Genomic DNA, 18,505 nt, shown 5'->3' with positions numbered 1-18,505 from the left:
AAGAAGAGAAATTTGTTAACATCGAGTATAGATTTAAGTGTCAGGAAGTTATTTCTGAAAGTATTTGTATGGAGTGTAGCCATGTATGGAAGTGAAACATGGACGGTAAATACTTTGGACAAGAAGAGAATAGAAGCTTTTGAAATGTGGTGCTACAGAAGAATGCTGAAGATTAGATGGGTAGATCACATAACTAATGATGAAGTATTGAATAGGATTGGGGAGAAGAGAAGTTTGTGGCACAACTTGTCCAGAAGAAGGGATCGGTTGGTAGGACATGTTCTGAGGCATCAAGGGATCACCAATTTAGTATTGGAGGGCAGCGTGGAGGGTAAAAATCATAGGGGGAGACCAAAAGATCAATACACTAAGCAGATTCAGAAGGATGTAGGTTGCAGTAGGTACTGGGAGATGAAGAAGCTTGCACAGGATAGAGTAGCATGGAGAGCTGCATAAAACCAGTCTCAGGACTGAAGACCACAACAACAACAACAAAGAGCTAGGCAGAGCAAAATCAGGCCCACCATAGCACTAGGAATTGCAACACTTAGGGTCATGCACACCTACCATTCCAATACTGTTCCAAATGGTACAATAATTGCTCTGCAGTTATCGTCCCCTGACGGGCTATGTCATCCAGCTTAATAAATGGTACATGCTAGGTCCTCAGATGTAATTAAGAAAAGTAAGATTTTTGATTGGACAACATCTCAAAAGGTTTGTCTGACCAATACAGCTGTGGCTGTGTCACATTTAGTAAACTCACTCTTGTCATAGTAGCTAGTAAACGAAACAATGTCATGCCCCCATGAGTTTCCTTTGCTCATACAAACTAGCAACCACCACTACATCATTGTACAGTGAGTATATCTAATGTAAACCTGCCTTCTGAAAATATGGTTCCAGTTTGAGCACATCCTTTTGTCAAGAATGTCCTCTCATTTACTCATGCAGAGCTGCATGGTGCATGTACTCCTGCTCATCACAATCTAATGAGTCAAGCATTTGGTGACTACATATGGTAACCACCCCACTCTAGCATTGCTGGAGCTCATCCTCAGTCACCACCACATGTTGCTCACCATCTTCTCCTATGGTAGCACCCATTCCTCACCTACTTGCACAAAATTCCCAACTTCTGCTAACTTCACTGGCTAAGTGTGCACTGTGTATCACCTGAAAACTACATGCTTTCCTACTACCAGTACCTTCACTGATACATAATCACATGCTCTCCATTGTTATATTCACTGTAGCACCATGGTAGTAGAAAGACAAGTTTTAGCTGCTCATCTCCATCACTAGCTGTGATTCTGCTGGCAATTCCAATTGCATCTTCCTAAACCCTGTCAAATACTGTTCACATGAAAGCAAAATGGAGCTTAACTGTCCATGTAGTACTTGATGGATAGCTTCCTGCAAACTCATTAACTCCACTCTTGCATCCCAGGTACTATCCCCCAGTGACTACAATAGCCTCATCTCCATTACTTTTGCATCTAGTACTTGCATTTGAGCTTTTATTGCTTCCAAATCTTGGTTCAGAGCACTAGCTGGCATAATCCACAGACTCCATAGTCAGTTTCTGGAGCCTGCATGTATTGTTTAACATGCCACTTTCCATGTTCGCAATCTGCATGGAATGTCACCCCAGAGCTATTTTATTTGCCTCCACCAACCCCTTCGTGACCTCTGCCATTTTGTTCAACTTACTTGCATCACCTTTGTCTGCTGTCCCGAAGATGGCCTTTAATATACTACCTGAAGCATCTGTCCATCCCCTTTTCACTGTCCTGGATTTGTGCAGAACAACTCTGATCATGTCCTGCATCTGCTGCTTTAACTGTACATTTTTCCCAGGAAAATTCCAGTGCTCCTTTGGTGCAGTGCCTGTTGGCATTCTAGTACTTGCTCAATCCACCAGACAGTGTTTGCCTCCCTCCCCACCTGTACACTACTATCCTCTTCTCCTCCTCACCTCCTCTAGATTGCTACTTGCATCCCACATGATGTTGCATTCTGGCCCGATATCCTGGAGTTGGTGGCCATGTATGCATGAGGTGTGCTTGCTAGTGTGTGTGTGTGTGTGTGTGTGTGTGTGTGTGTGTGTGTGTGTGTGTGTGTGTGTGTGTGTGTGAATGTTGTGTTTGTGTATCTCTTTACTGATTATGTCTGTGGCTGAAAGCTGTATGTGAGTGTCTTTTAATCATGCCTGTCTGCAACTTGATGTGTCTTCTTTATGGTAAGCAGAAATCTAACATTTACTACATTGTTGATATTCCTGCCTGGATTTTCCATTGTTTTGTATAGTACACATTCCTCTGGCAGGTAAACATTTACAACAGTTTCCCTCAGACAGAATCGAGAATGTCTTCCCATTAAGTTCCACTATACATCATCTAAGGTCAATCATAGTATGATGTTGAGGCAGAAAGTCTAACCCCATGAACATGATGTAATCCTCATTTATGTGAGACATCGCTTTCACACATTGCTTAAACTTGGTTGCTTCGAAAGAAAAATTCGTCACTATTGGCTCCAATGGCTGTAATATGTTGGTATATGTGTTCGTAGTGCTTCTCCATAACTTTAATAAACACAACAAATACACATAACAGAGAATTTATTTACAGGGTGCATATATGAACAATGAAAAAAAATACCCAGATTTTTCCCGGATTTCCCAGTTAAAAATACTTTTTTTCCTGGGTGAAAATACACTTTTTTCCATTTTTAAGTGAGAGTAAACTTTCCCTCAGAGCTGTAAAACTTATCAATCCTTTGAATGGTTAAGGTTTTGTACACCAGTACAGAACTCACAGGCACTTTAGAAAATGAACACCCCCCTCCAAAAAAAACCTTGCATCTTGGAAAGATTCGATATGCAGCAACGTATACACTCCATATTTTTGTATCACGAAAGTATATATTCGACTTCCATCAAACAAAGCATGTTAGTTCCTGAAGCATTGAAATAAGATTATGATGCACTCTTGTAAGCCATGCATAGCTCATCTCGCATGATCTCACCAGCTTCAGAGCATAGGACATGCAATGTATTCAGCCAATAGCAACACCACTGTTAAGAAGCACAAACACCAAATTGTAGAAGTTAATGGTTTAAATTAATATACATATTGTAGCTACAAGAAGAGCTAAGCTTTCACATATAATGTAAGTCTTTTTTTCAAGTGTTACTCTTTAAGATAATCATCCAAATGTGCCAGTAAAATTTTAAATAATGACATAAATGTCTGGTATTCTGGGATTGAGATTCTTTTAAGTGGCTGGCCTTCAAAGTGTTAAGCTTTAAATGAGAGTCAAATGCTCTGTGATTTAAGGAATTCAAAGGACATTCTCACAAGTAACACAATCCATCTTGCGTAAAATGAAATTTACTTTGACAGTAACAATTTTCAATTTGCAATTTGAAATACTTTCCCATGACCTGTTAGAATTCATTTCAGCAACTGCCAGAGAACACCAGAAGAAAGGTGTTACTGCATGTGTGCAACTAAGATGACACAGGAAGCCTGTATTTTCATACATATATAGTATTAAGAGATCTTTCATAGCATTAAGAGAACTTTCATAGCATTAAGAGATCTTTCATAGCATTAAGAGATCTTACATTACATCATAAACAAAACAGGACATCAGATGGTACTCTGAGAACATAGGAATTTCATAAATCATACTAAAACACATAATTCATTTTGAAGTGCACATTCGTATGTCCAGATTCAGAAAGCTGTAGGCCCCAACCTGATATTATGCTTTACAGTGTGCTTTTTGGGGTACAAATTTTCTTAGAGTACCAATTCTGTATTATCTCTTGTTTGGTTCTTTATTATGGCATAATGCCTACATGCCGAATGATGAAAATGTGCATTTGAAATTCAGCAAATAGTTGAAACTATCAAATGGTGGGGAATGAAACACTTCGTTTCAAATAAATTAACTGCCTCTGTGGGAAAGATTAATAAAAGGCAAATTTCTTTAGCAAATCGAGAAAAATAACTTTGTTGTTCTGCAAGGTGATTAATGCTTGACTGGAAGAAATGTAAAAATAAAATAAAGTCAGATAACTGAAACTAATAACATATTTTAGCGTTCCATATTTTAATTCATTTGATTTTATTTTTAATTCAGTTGATTCAGACTGCTCTGCACATTTGTGAATCTGACAGCTTGGGTGCACCATAAAAAATTTTCTGGGTAAGATCTGGCTGCTTGTTGCTACTGCTGATACAGTTAACAGCCACACTCCAAGTAGCAGGAGAAGGTACTGCTCAGACACAACTCAACTGCATATGTGCATGAACCCACTGGCAACTGTTGAAATGAACCTAATGTGAACAGTTGTGACATCACATTCATCAGAAGCAATTTGTTGTTATGAAGAATTGCATGGTCTTCGTCATAAAGCCTTTGACACACAGTATTGTTCTGTAGTGGTGGGATACAGTAAAATTCTTTGTCGGATTAGCAGTTCTTACCAGTCAAATTTACAAAAATTCAACTGAAAACTAAAACAATGAAAAAATCCTGAAATTCTAAAAAATTCCCGTATTTTTCCCATTTTTCTCCCTGATGGAAAAGTTCCTGGTTTTGTCCCAGATATTCCAGTTGTCCCAGGGTGTACACATCCTGATTCATGAATAACATATTCTCCTTCACTATCTACAACAGTCTGCCAACACTGGGGTAACTTTTCAATTCCACGGCTGAAGTAATCATGTGATTTTGAGGCAAAGAACTAATCAAGAGTGCCTTTTCAACTGGAAAGGAAGTTCCTTGAATGCTGTTCAATAGAGCAAAGAAGGTGAACAAGTTGGCTGCAGAATGGTGTCCCAGCCCAACTCCTTTATAGTTTTTTCTGTCAGTCTAGCAGAATGCAGTCAGGCATTATTGTGGAGTGGCATGACTTCATGCAGTCTTCCTGATTGTTGTTCTTGGATTGCACCAGTAAGATGTCTCAGTTGTTGTCAAATAAATGTCAACAGTGGTGGTTACACCTTGGGGAAGCAATTCATAGTACACCACACTGTTGCAGCTTCACCAGATGCATGAGATTATCTTTTGTGGATGCATACAGATCTTTGTACAGAGAGTTGCTGCTTTGTTTGGGCTCAACCATTCCTTTAATTTCCCCATTTCTCATCATCATTAATGATACAAGAAAGGAATGGTCAGTGTTGTTGAAGAGCCCATTGATGAAGAGCAAGCAGAGACGCACATATGGCTACTGGCTGATTTTTGTGATTTTGGCTTAGTGCATGTTCAATTTTTGAACCTTCCCCATTGCTTGAAAATGTTGCATGATACATATCACAGTTCAACACAGCTACCTGTTCTTGAGTACAGTGACATGGATCATTGAGGATTAATGCTTTTAAACAATCTTCATCAAACCCCAAAGGTCTTCCTGAATATGGAGCAAACATTCATTCAGGCTGAAAGGTGTAATCACTGCTCTCTTTGCCATGTCAGTACATGCCACTGGGATCTAGTTGTAAGCTTTTTAATAATCCAACACAGAAAACTTTTCTGCCTGCCATAGCATAGGTGAAATAAAATGATTGTATGGCATTGATGACCAGGGTTCCCCACCTGGGGAAGTTTGGCCACCAAGTTGCAAGTCTTTTCAGCTGATGCCATATTGGGTGACTTGCATGTTGATGAAGAAACAATGACGAGGACAACACAACACCCAGTCCTCAAGTGGAGAAAATCTCCACCTGATAGGTAATCGAACCCGGCTCTGGTGAATGGCAGTCAGGCTCACTGATCACTCAATTAAGGAAGTGGACAGAGCATAGGTAAATTCTTGGATATTAGGTATTGAGTACGTATCTGGGACTCTTTATGTGTTCAGTCTCGGGTAATCAGGGCAGATGTGCTGTCTGCCATTCTTTTTGCACATCAGATGTAATCAGGATGCCCATGGACTGTCTGACCTTTGTATGACACAAGCATGGAAAGTCCCTTCAAATATAATCATAGTTTATTCCATGGAAACATGATGAAACTGGTGGATCTGGAATAATATGTCTATAACCCATGGTATTGTGCTTAATGCTGCTTGGCTGCACCGACCCTTACGTCTTGGACTGTTAACTCACATTATTGATTACCCTTATTATGTTTTCCACATATAAGCTCCCTGAATTCCCTATAGTCTCTCACTTTGTGTTCTGCTTATAATGCATGTATTTGTTAAGTCTACTGTCAGTTCAAAGTGTGATAGGAAATCAGCACCTAATATCAGTTGCATAATGTCTGCCACCATGAAACTCCAAATATTGAGTAGAAAAACCAATTTCTACCATCAGCTCTTTGCACATGTCCATGCTGATGCTAGAGTTGTTCACAGCTAGGAACTGTAAGGGCTCATGCATCATCATCTTAACTGAAACCAATGATGAAAAGGGTGCTGACCCCTGAGCTGAAATCTCAGCCTAAAAACCCTAAGCCTGAAATCTTGTTGACCACATGCAGCCAATATGATGCTGTGACTTGTTGGAATAGCAGTAAGCATGCCACTATAGGCCTTACCTTCACCATGTGTCCATCTGCACGCAGCTGTGATATGACTCCTCTTACGTCAGTGGCACCATTTGTGAGTGCTGCAATCTGTGGTGTATAATTTGGACTGTCCTTGTCATTTGGGCACCTCCACAGTGTTGTGCACTTTGTAGCTCACAGGCCAAACTGTCTGTGGAACCAGTAGAAGTTATTGGCACTGGCTAGACCTTGACTGATGTCTAATGGCTGTACGTTGGATGTATGCCATGACCACATCCTCTCATCAAAGTCCCATAATTGCATGGCAATCTTTCCAGCCATGATCTATATCTCTCAGAGTTCATCAGCAGTGTTCAGTGACTGTTGATAAGATGTGGCAGCACAATTTGTCATTAGATCCTCCAAGAACTCCAGTGCATGTTAGTCACTTTCTGTTATCACACTTGTAGTTGTTGCTGCAACGGATGCCACAGTAGTTGACTCCATTGTGGCACATGCTGTATCAGATACTTGCAGTAGCTGCTCCAACAGTTGTCCCTCATTGTTGTTGTTTTAGTCTTCAGTCCCGAGACTGGTTTGATGCAGCTCTCCATGTTACTCAATCCTGTGCAAGCCTCTTCATCTCTGAATAACTACTGCAACCTACATCCTTTGAATCCCCTTAGTGTATTCATCTCTTGGGCTCCTTATATGATTTTTACCCTCCACACTTTTCTGCAATACTAACTTAGCAATTTCTTGATGCCTCAGAATGTGTCCTACCAATTGATCCCATCTGTTACTTAAGTTGTCCCATAAATTTCTCTTCTCCCCAATTCTATTTAGTACCTCCTCATTAGTTACATGATCTACCCATCTAATCTTCAGCATTCTGCTGTGGCACCACATTTCAAAAGCTTCTATTCTCTTCTTATCAAAACTATCTATTGTCCATGTTTCACTTCCATACATGGCTACACTCCATACAAATACTTTCAGAAAAGACTTTTCTGACACTTAAATCTATACTCAGAGTTAACAAATTTTTCCTCTTCAGAAACACTTTTCTTGCCATTGCCAGTCTACATTTTGTATCCTCTCTACTCCAACCATCATCAGTTGTTTGCACCCCAAATAGCAAAACTCATCTACTACCAGTACTTTAAGTTTCTTGTTTCATAATATAACTCCCCTAGCAGCCCCTGATTTTATTCAGCTATATTTCATTGTTCTTATTTTTCTTTTGTTGATGTTCATCTTATGGTTTCCTTTCAAGACACTGTCCATTCCATTCAGTTGCTTTTCCAGGTCCTTTGCTGTCTCTGACAGAATTACAATGTCATTGGCAAACCTCAGAGTTTTTATTTCTTCTCCATGGGTTTTAATTCCTACTGTAAATTTTTCTTCTGTCTCCTCAACTGCTTGCTCAATACACACATTGAATAACATCAAGGGTAGGCTACAACCCTGTCTCACTCTGTTCCCAACCATTGCTTCCCTTTCATGCCCCTCAATTCTTATAATTTCCATCTGGTTTCTGTACAAATAGTAACTAGCCTTTTACTCCTTGTATTTTACCCCTGCTACCTTCAGAATTTCAAAGAAAGTATTCCAGAAAACATTGTCAAAAGCTTTCTCTAAGTCAACAAATGCTATAAGCATAGGTTTGCCTTTTCTTAACCTATCTTCTAGGATAAGTCGTAGGGTCAGTATTGCCTCACATATTCCACCATTTCTACGGAATCCAAACTGATCTTCCCCAAGGTCAGCTTCTACCAGTTTTTCCATTCATCTGTAAAGAATTCATGTTAGTATTTTGCAACCGTGACTTATTAAACAGATAGTTAGATAATTTTCATACTTGTCAACATCTGCTTTTTTGGATTGGAGTTATTATATTCTTCTTGAAGTCTGATGGTATTTTGCTTGTCTCAACATCTTCCTCATCAGATGGAAGAATTTTGTCATGGTTGGCTTTCCCAAGCTACGAGGGCAGTTCAATAAGTAATGCAACACATTTTTATTCTCGGCCAATTTTGGTTGAAAAAACCGGAAATTTCTTGTGGAATATTTTCAAACATTCCCGCTTCGTCTCGTATAGCTTCACTGACTTCCGACAGGTGGCAGCGCTGTAGGGAGCTGTTAAAATGGCGTCTGTAACGGATGTGCGTTGCAAACAATGGGCAGTGATCGAGTTTCTTTTGGCGGAAAACCAGGGCATCTCAGATATTCATAGGCGCTTGCAGAATGTCTACGGTGATCTGGCAGTGGACAAAAGCATGGTGAGTCGTTGGGCAAAGTGTGTGTCATCATCGCCGCAAGGTCAAGCAAGACTGTCTGATCTCCCGCGTGCGGGCCGGCCGTGCACAGCTGTGACTCCTGCAATGGCGGAGCGTGCGAACACACTCGTTCAAGACGATCGATGGATCACCATCAAACAACTCAGTGCTCAACTTGACATCTCTGTTGGTAGTGCTGTCACAATTGTTCACCAGTTGGGATATTCAAAGGTTTGTTCCTGCTGGGTCCCTCGTTGTCTAACTGAACACCATAAAGAGCAAAGGAGAACCATTGTGCGGAATTGCTTGCTCGTCATGTGGCTGAGGGTGACAATTTCTTGTCAAAGATTGTTACAGGCGATGAAACATGGGTTCATCACTTCGAACCTGAAACAAAACAGCAATCAATGGAGTGGCACCACACCCACTCCCCTACCAAGAAAAAGTTTAAAGCCATACCCTCAGCTGGTAAAGTCATGGTTACAGTCTTCTGGGACGCTGAAGGGGTTATTCTGTTCAATGTCCTTCCCCATGGTCAAATGATCAACTCTAAAGTGTATTGTGCTACTCTTCAGAAATTGAAGAAACAACTTCAGCGTGTTCATAGGCACAAAAATCTGAACGAACTTCTCCTTCTTCATGACAACGCAAGACCTCACACAAGTCTTCGCACCCGAGAGGAGCTCACAAAACTTCAGTGGACTGTTCTTCCTCATGCCCCCTACAGCCCCGATCTTGTACCGTCAGATTTCCATATGTTTGGCCCAATGAAGGACGCAATCTGTGGGAGGCACTACGCGGATGATGAAGAAGTTATTGATGCAGTACGACGTTGGCTCCGACATCGACCAGTGGAATGGTACCGTGCAGGCATACAGGCCCTCATTTCAAGGTGGCGTAAGGCCGTAGCATTGAATGGAGATTACGTTGAAAAATAGTGTTGTGTAGCTAAAAGATTGGGGAATAACCTGGTGTATTTCAATGCTGAATAAAACAACCCCTGTTTCAGAAAAAAAATGTGTTGCATTACTTAATGAACTGCCCTCGTATGAGTAGTTCAAATGGACTATTGTCTACTCCCAGGGCCTTGTTTTGGCTTAGATCTTTCAGTGCTCTGTCATATTCTTCATGCAGTATCATATCTCCAATTTCATCTTCATCTATGTCCTCTTCCAATTCCATAATATTGTCCTCAATTACATTGCCCCTGCATAGACCCTGTAAATACTCCTTCCACCTTTCTACTTTCCCTTCTTTGCTCAGGACTGGTTTTCCATCTGAGCTCCTGTTATTCATACAGGTGGTTCACTTTTCTCCAAAAGTCTCTTTAATTTTCCTGTAGGCAGTATCTATCCCACCCCTAGTGATATATGCTTCTACATCCTTACATTTGTCCTCTAGCTATCCCTGCTTAACCATCATCACTCTCTGGTTCAGTACAAGATCACAAACCATATGTCCAGTTGTTTGGGTATGAACAGTGGTACTCGCAATTGTAGATTCAGTTCAGGTATGCACTCATGGCACAACTGCAATTGCTGCAGCTTGTAATCTCGTTGTGTCCATCTTGCTGTCATCCCTCAGTGTCAAATGTTCTGAAGCTTCAATCTCTTATTGCAACTACCAGATTGCATCACAAATGGTTTACAAAAAACTGTTTGCACCTTCCATTTTCAACAAATGTAATGTGAAAGTTGTAATTTTGAATTAAACCATGCTTGGTTTTAGGGTCACAAATTATGTAGGTCAGACATGAAACACACATATATTTCAAAACATTTATTTTTCTCAATCACAGTCAGAATCAACAGCTCTACATCAGCAAAGAATGAAGGTCTTACTCCAAAATCCACTATGTTTGCAGTGAATAAACAGTGTCCTTCATTGGTCAGTCTCTCATTCCCACAATCTGAAAAGTGATGGCTTTCAGAGATCTGACAAAAGATGTGAGACAACTGGCTAGTGATGAATACAAATATTCTTTTCAGTTTAAGAAAAAGAGCTGAAGATAGAAAATTGATCAGTCAAAATAGAGTCAATAGCTTAACATGAATGACAGCATACAGCCTAATGTTATAACATTCACCAAATTCAAAATCAGACTGCTATTATTAAATACTCTGGAAGTAACAGACAAAGTGGACGAGGTGGTTGACTTCATGGAATGAAGACAGCTTCTGATTTATGAGCTGAATGAAACAAAAACTAGGAATATACATCTCAGATTAGACTATAGATTGTATTTGTCTGGACATGAATTAGATTCAGAGAGTTGAATGAAACTTAACTAAATAAAAATTTAGACAATTACAAATTGTTTGGTTGGTACATTAATTCACATATTGTGTTCCATGTTTCCAATCACAAACAGCCATCTTCACAGATGTTGGAAAAATGAAACAGTAGTAAAATTGTTCTTGTACTGGGGCAAACGTAAAATGTGAATCAAAAATACACCATACAAGTAGAATGCTGAAAATAGGAAAAGGCCAATTTTGTGAATAACATGGTAGAGCATAAAGACTTTGAAAATCTAATTGTAATGGGTGCTTTTAGTGCACAGGTTTGCTCACAGCAAAAAAGGTATCAGCTTATCAAATAGGAAGCAAAAATAAAGAAAGAGAAAATTCACTAGATCTATGTACAAGAAATAAGCCAATAATGAACAAAGTCTATTCTGTGCAAGCCTCTTCATCTTCAAATAACTACTGCAACCAACATACATTTGAACATGCTTACTGTACTCATCTTTTCGTCTCCTTCTATGGTATTTATCACACCACCCCTCCCCCCTTCACACATCCACTCTCTCTCTCTCTCTCTCTCTCTCTCTCTCTCTCTCTCTCTCTCTCTCTCTCTCTCTCTCTCTCTCTCTCCAATACTAAATTGATGATTGCTTGATGTCTCAGAATCTGTCCTATCAACTGATCCCTTCTTTTAGCAAAGATATGACACGAAGTATTTTTCTGCTCAGTTCTGTTCAGTACCTCCTCATTAGTTACACAATCTATCAATCCAATCTTCAGCAGTCTTATGTAGTATCAAATTTCAAAAGCATCTATTCTCTTCTTGTCCATGATTCTCTTCCTTACAAACTACACTCCAGACAAATGTCTTCAGAAAAAGACTTCGTAACACTCAAAACTTTATTCTTTACTAACAAATTTCTCTTCATCACAAACACTTCTCTTGCTGTTGCCAGTCTATGTCTTGTATCCTTTCCACTTTAGCATTCACCAGTTACTTTACTGCCCAGATAGTAAAACTCATCTACCATTTTTAGTGTCTCATTTCCTAATATAATTCCCTCAGCATCAAGTGATTTAATTTGACTACATCCCATTACTCTTATTTTGCTTTTGTTGATGGTCATGTTAATCCTCTTTTAAAGATACTGTTTATTCTGTTCAGCTGCTCTTCCAGGTCCTTTGCTGTCTGTGAAAGTATTACAATGTCATTGGCAAACCTCAAAGTTTTTATTTCTTCTCTTTGACCTTTAATTCCTTTTCCAAATTTTTCTTTGATTTCCTTCACTGCATAATCAGTGTACAGATTGAATAACATTGGTGATAGGCTACAACCCTGTCTCACTCCCTTCTCAACCACTGCTTCTCTTTAATGCTCCTCCACTCTTATAATTGACAACTGGTTGCATAAGTTGTAAATAACATTTTGCTCTCTGTATTTTACCCCTTCTACCTCCAGAATTTCAAAGGGTGTATTCCAGATGACATTGTGAAAATATTTCTCTAAGTCTGCAAATGCTATAAATGTAGGTTTGCCTTTTCTCAATCTATCTTCCAAGAGAAGTCATAGGATCAGTATTGCATCATGTGTTCCTACATTTTTCGGGCTGCAGTCAGAATCAACAGCTCTACATCAGCAAAGAATGAAGGTCTTACTCCAAATCCACTATGTTTGCAGTGAATAAACAGTGTCCTTCATTGGTCAGTCTCTCATTCCCACAATCTGAAAAGTGATGGCTTTCAGAGATCTGACAAAAGATGTGAGACAACTGGCTAGTGATGAATACAAATTTTATTTTCAGTTTAAGAAAAAGAGCTGAAGATAGAAAATTGATCAGTCAAAATAGAGTCAATAGCTTAACATGAATGACAGCATACAGCCTAATGTTATAACATTCACCAAATTCAAAATCAGACTGCTATTATTAAATACTCTGGAAGTAACAAACAAAGTGGACGAGGTGGTTGACTTCATGGAATGAAGACAGCTTCTGATTTATGAGCTGAATGAAACAAAAACTAGGAATATACATCTTCCCTGAGTTTAACTTCTACCAGTTTTTCCTTTCTTCTGTATCAGCATTTTGCAACAACTAATAGTTTGGTAATATTCACACCTGAAATTGTATTTATTACATCCTGCATTAATTGTAAGAGTATTCTGTCTGTCTCATACATCTTGCACAACAGGCACAATAGTTTTGTCATGACTGGCTCTCCCAAAGATATTAGTAGTTCTGTAGGAATGCCATCTATTCTAGGGACCTTGTTTCAGCTTAGGTCTTTCAGTGCTCTGTCCAGTGCTCTGTCCAACCTCATCCTCATCTGCATCCTCTTCACTTTCTATAATATTGCCTTCATTTCCCTTATACAGCCCCTCAATATATACTTCTGCCACCTTTGAACTTTTGCTCCATTGTTTAGTACCAGTTTTCCATCTGAGCTCTTGACATTCATAAAGTTGCTTTTCTTTTCTCCAAAGGCCTCTTTAATTTTCCTATAGGCAGTATCTATCTTTCCCCTGTCACCTTCCAGGAATTCCTACCTTCCGACCCGGCCTCACCATCCTTCCCCAGATCCCTCCCTAAGAACAACAACCTTTCAGCGAAAGAAAGACTGCCCTACACAACCTAAAAATGGATTCTGACCTGATCATCCTCCCAGCAGACAAAGGTTCCACCACTGTTGTGATGAACTGGAGTGACTATTGACTATCTGGCAGAGGGCCTCTGACAGTTGTCCTGCACCTCCACCAACAAGTTCTGCCAAGGTGAGCCCATCCCAGAAGTCCAACATAACCTCCAGTCCCTTTGCTGAACCTCTCCCTGAATCCATTTTCCTGCTCACACCAACAGCTCGCACTCCCACCTTCTGCATGCTCCCCAAAAATCCACAAACCTAACAATTATGAGTGCCCCATTGCGGATGGTTACAGTGTCACCACCAAAAGAATCTCAGCTCTTATTAACCTACATCTGCAACCAATTGTTCAAAACCTCACCTCCCACATTAGATACCAACCATTTCCTGCACTGGCTCTCCAGCATCCCCACACCCTTACCTCATGAGTCCCTACTTGTCACTGCAGATGCAACCTCCTTGTGCACCAACATACCTCATGCCCATGGCCTTGCCACAGTTGAACACTACCTCTCCCAATGACCCTTCAGATTTCAGACCCACAACTTCATTCCTTGTACACCCAACCAACTACATCCTAACCCATAACTTCTTCACCTTTGAAGATAAGGTATACAAACAGATTCGTATCACAGCCATGGGCATCTGAATGGTATCCTCCAATGCCAATGTCTTCATGGGCCAGCTAGAGGTAACATTCCTAGCTTCCCAAAATCCCTAAACCCAGTTGTGGTTCAGGTTTATTGATGACATCTTTATAATCTGGACCCAAGGCCAGGGCACCTTATCCTCATTCTTCCAGAATCTCAACACCTTCTCTCTCATCCACTTCACCTGGTCCTCATCCACTCATTGTGCCATCTTCCTAGGCATTGACCCTTCCTCTCTGGTGGCTCTATCCACATCTCAGTCCAAATCAAACCCACCAATCACCAATAGTATCTGCACCTCCCATACAGCCTGGTCACCCATGGCAGACGCATCTGTAGTGATGAGAATTTTCTCGATCGGTATGCTGAAGGTCTCACATAGGCCTTTGCTGACAGGCAATACCCCATAGACTGAATACACAAACAGATCCCCTGTGTCATATCTCCACATGCACCTGATCCTCACATTAATCCCAAGAACCAATCACAAAGAAGTGCCCCCCTTGTCACCCAATACCACTCGGGACTGGAACAACTGAATCATGTCCTTCATCAGGGACCTGAGTATCCTTCATCATGCCCTGAAATGAGGGACATCCTACCGAAGATACTTCCATCCCCTCCCAAAGTGGTGTTCCGCCACCCACCCTACCTCCACAACATCCTAGTCCATCCCTATGCCATTCCCACCTCCAATCCCCTACCACAGGAATCATACCCTTGTGGAAGACCCAGATGTGAGACTTGCCCTATCCATCCACCCAACATCTCCTACATGAGTCCCATCACAGGTTTATCCTACACCATCAGATGCCAGGTCACCTGTGAAAGCAGCCATGTTATACACCGGCTCTGTTGCAACCACTGCACAGCATTTTACATTGGTATGACAACCAACCAGCTGTTGACCAGAATGAATGTCCACCACCAAACTGTTGCCATAAACAAGGTGGATCACTCAGTGCAACAACAAGCAACAGAGCATAACATGCGAGATTTCAATGGCTGCTTCACAACCCATGCCATCTGGATCTTTCCCACCACCACCAGCTTTTCTGAGCTGCACAGATGGGAGCTGTCCTAACAGCATATTGCTCACTCCAGAAACCACCCTGACCTAAACTTAACCTGTGGTATCCTTTTCCTTGAACATATCTGTTGCATACTGTCAGTACGGAGCAGGAAATCACCAGCTCAGATACTTCTTCTGACAGCTACAAGTGGCTGCTTATTCAAGGGTGGTGTCCGAAGTTCATTCACAAAAATAAAGAAACTTAGATGTTAATTGTTGATGAAAACATTGATCAAATGATAAAATGGAAGAGGAATTTTTGTCTGAATATTATCTGTACTTTCTGCAGGCGATGTGTCTGTATGAATTGATAATTTACCCTGTTCAAAAAATTTATCCTTCATTCACAAATCCTATGAGACAGTGTGCAAGTAAATTTCTGTTATTAAGTCTATCAGAGTTCAGTATATCATAGAAAATTTGGCTTTTCATCTACAAGAGAACATGGCAGTCACATTTCAATGTTGCCCTGACTTTCTAGCATCTGACTTCTTTTCTTTTGTTATTTCAAGGTTGAAGGATGCAACAGAACTTAGCAAGAGTTTCTGTGTAGAGCGCATTTACCTTGAACACAAGATGCAGGGGAAAAAACCTGATTATAGAGTAAGTATCACACTGTATGATTAGCAATGAAAACTTTCTGAATATTAATTACTATGTAAACTTAATAACGTTCACAGCAGCAGCTTAATTATCCCTAGATACTTGTTAATGGTGATATTGCATATATGGTTTAACAATAAAGTAGCAGTTCCTATGTTAGAAGTGTACCTATAGGGCATTTGATCAGACACACAGCTATATATATTCAGGTAATTACTTTTTGTGTAAAATGCTCTTTTTATTTGCACAATCAAGGAAACACCAATTATCATCAAAAGAAGAGATACGAGTCTGCAAAAAGTGCTCAAAATTTATGAAATATTGATTAGGTTTGTGATACAGTTTATTTCTCATTACCTCAATTTTTTCTGGCATACAATCACTCACAACATAACCAGATATGCCTGTGCCATTATTACATTAATGTAGAATCATAAAAGCTAGGAGAATGGCTAAATACACAAAAATTAGTGTTCAGTCCAAAGACCTAAAGGTTAGCGAATATTTTTTTATTTATTTATTTTTGATGTATATTTATAAATCTGTAAGTGCTTGTAGAAACAAGAATGTGAATGAGACATTAATTTACATTCAGTTTTTTTATCTTTCAAACAAAGGTAAGAATGGAAATAACTACTATTTACAAAATATAATTAAGTAAATAAGTTTGGATTATTAGAGACCACGCACCAAATAGGACAAGTGATGAGTCGTCAACAGGCACAGAGAAAAGACAAAGAAGAAAACTTGGTGCTTTTGGATAAATCCTTTAACAAACTAGAGGACACACACACACACACACACACACACACACACACACACACACACACACACACACACACACACAATTGGTTGGTTGATTTGCAGGAGGGGACCAAACAGTGACATCATCAATCCCATCAGAGTAGGGAAGGAAGTCTGTCGTGCCCTTTCAAAAGAATCATTCCAGCATTTGCCAGAAGCAGTTTAGAGAAATCACAGAAAACCTAAATCAGGATCGCTGAACGCAGGTTTAAAGCACCGTCCTCCTGACTGCTAATCCAATGTGCTAAACTTTGCACCACCTTGCTCAGTCTCACACACATGCTCGAATACCTGTGCAGCTACATTGGGGAGCTAAACACAGAATGCAGGGATTTCAGTTCAGCAGGTGGACTGGGGAGAGGGGCTGTCATTGTACATATGTGCAGATGGAGAAAGAGATGAGAAGCAGGAGGAGGGGTTGAGGAGGGATAGTTGGCAGCTTACAAGGAGGCAGTCAGCATGTGGGATAAGAATTCAAGAGGGGGCGGCAGCAGATGTTTGGGATAGGTATGTGACACATGGGCACCAGAGCCAGTAAGATCATGCAGTGGATGATGATGATGTGAAGCTGATGACTGGGAAGGGTCAAAGGGCATAGGAGTAGAATATTGTTGCATGGAGGGTGTGGATGCAGTGGATTAGCAGATACTAAGTTCAGAAAGATTATAGAAGCAAAGGATGTATCAGAAGGGTGACACCCATGTGTGTAGTTCAAAAAAGGTGGTTCTGGAGAGGGGGAGGGGGTAGGACCCAGATGGCAAGGGTTGTGAACCAGCCACTGAACTCAAACATGTGCTCAGTAGTATGTTCTGCCACTGGGTGGTCAACTCTGCTCTTGGCCACAGTTTGCCAGTGGCCATTCATTCTGATGGACAGATGGTGCACATGTCTACATAAAATGCTGTGCAGGTATTGCAGGAGAGCTGGAATATGACAGCTGCTTTCATAGGTGACTTTGCTTTTGGTGGGGTGGGATAAGCCTGTGACAAGACTGGGGTTGGATGTACTGGGTGGGTGAACTGGGCAGGCCTTGCAACTGGATTGTCCACAGTTACATGACCAATGTGGCAAGGTTTTAGGAGTGGGAGTAGCATAGGGATGGACCAGGATATTGTCTAGGTTGGTCAGGTGGCAGAATACCACTTTAGGAAGGTTAGGGATGTTTTAGCTTAAATAGCAGCTATCTGATCACTTACATTTCTCTGTGGGAAGTGAAATTTACAAATAAGTCATTTTTGGTATTTAGCTTCTAATTAAATATTACCAGTTTTAAGTGTAGTATTTTTCTTATGTAGCCAAACATACCGCAAATTACTAATCTGAACTTGTATCGTGATACAGCTAGTGGCATCACACATTTCATTTATTAAATTTAGGCTAATGCCTGATTCTTTACATAGTCCCCAGGTATTAACACACCTCTACCATGTTTAAAAATATGCATTAGTGGGGAATCTATTTGCTTCAAAAACAGACTATAAAATGTTCTGAAGGTCCCTTGTATGCTGTTACAATAGATAAACAAGAATTATTTACATGCAGCTCTATAGCACTAATAAAAAAAATAAAAAAAAAGAAACACCTGTGTATATCAATTGCACACCATGTGATGCTGTACTAGGGATAGACAGCAATATCTTTCATTAGTTTTTCTACAAAATGAAGTTTGTGAGTCACAGTTATTTATCACTAGTTTTACTATAC

The 18,505-nt window shown here is 40.2% G+C and overlaps 1 protein-coding gene across 1 annotated transcript in view; it reads left to right on the top strand.

The window, feature by feature from the left end:
• Positions 1-18,505, top strand: part of LOC126485131 (aromatic-L-amino-acid decarboxylase-like) — a 179,549-nt gene that overhangs the window by 127,506 nt on the left and 33,538 nt on the right. Inside the window, exon 10 of the mRNA XM_050108775.1 lies at positions 15,907-15,997. Within this exon, the coding sequence (XP_049964732.1) occupies positions 15,907-15,997 (91 nt within the window). The remainder of the gene's footprint in view (positions 1-15,906; positions 15,998-18,505) is intronic.

This window comes from Schistocerca serialis, chromosome 6 (assembly GCF_023864345.2).
Source record: "Schistocerca serialis cubense isolate TAMUIC-IGC-003099 chromosome 6, iqSchSeri2.2, whole genome shotgun sequence".
NCBI classification, from domain to species: domain Eukaryota; kingdom Metazoa; phylum Arthropoda; class Insecta; order Orthoptera; family Acrididae; genus Schistocerca; species Schistocerca serialis.
Note: the sequence above shows the minus strand (reverse complement) of the source record. Positions and strands in the feature narration are given on the sequence as shown.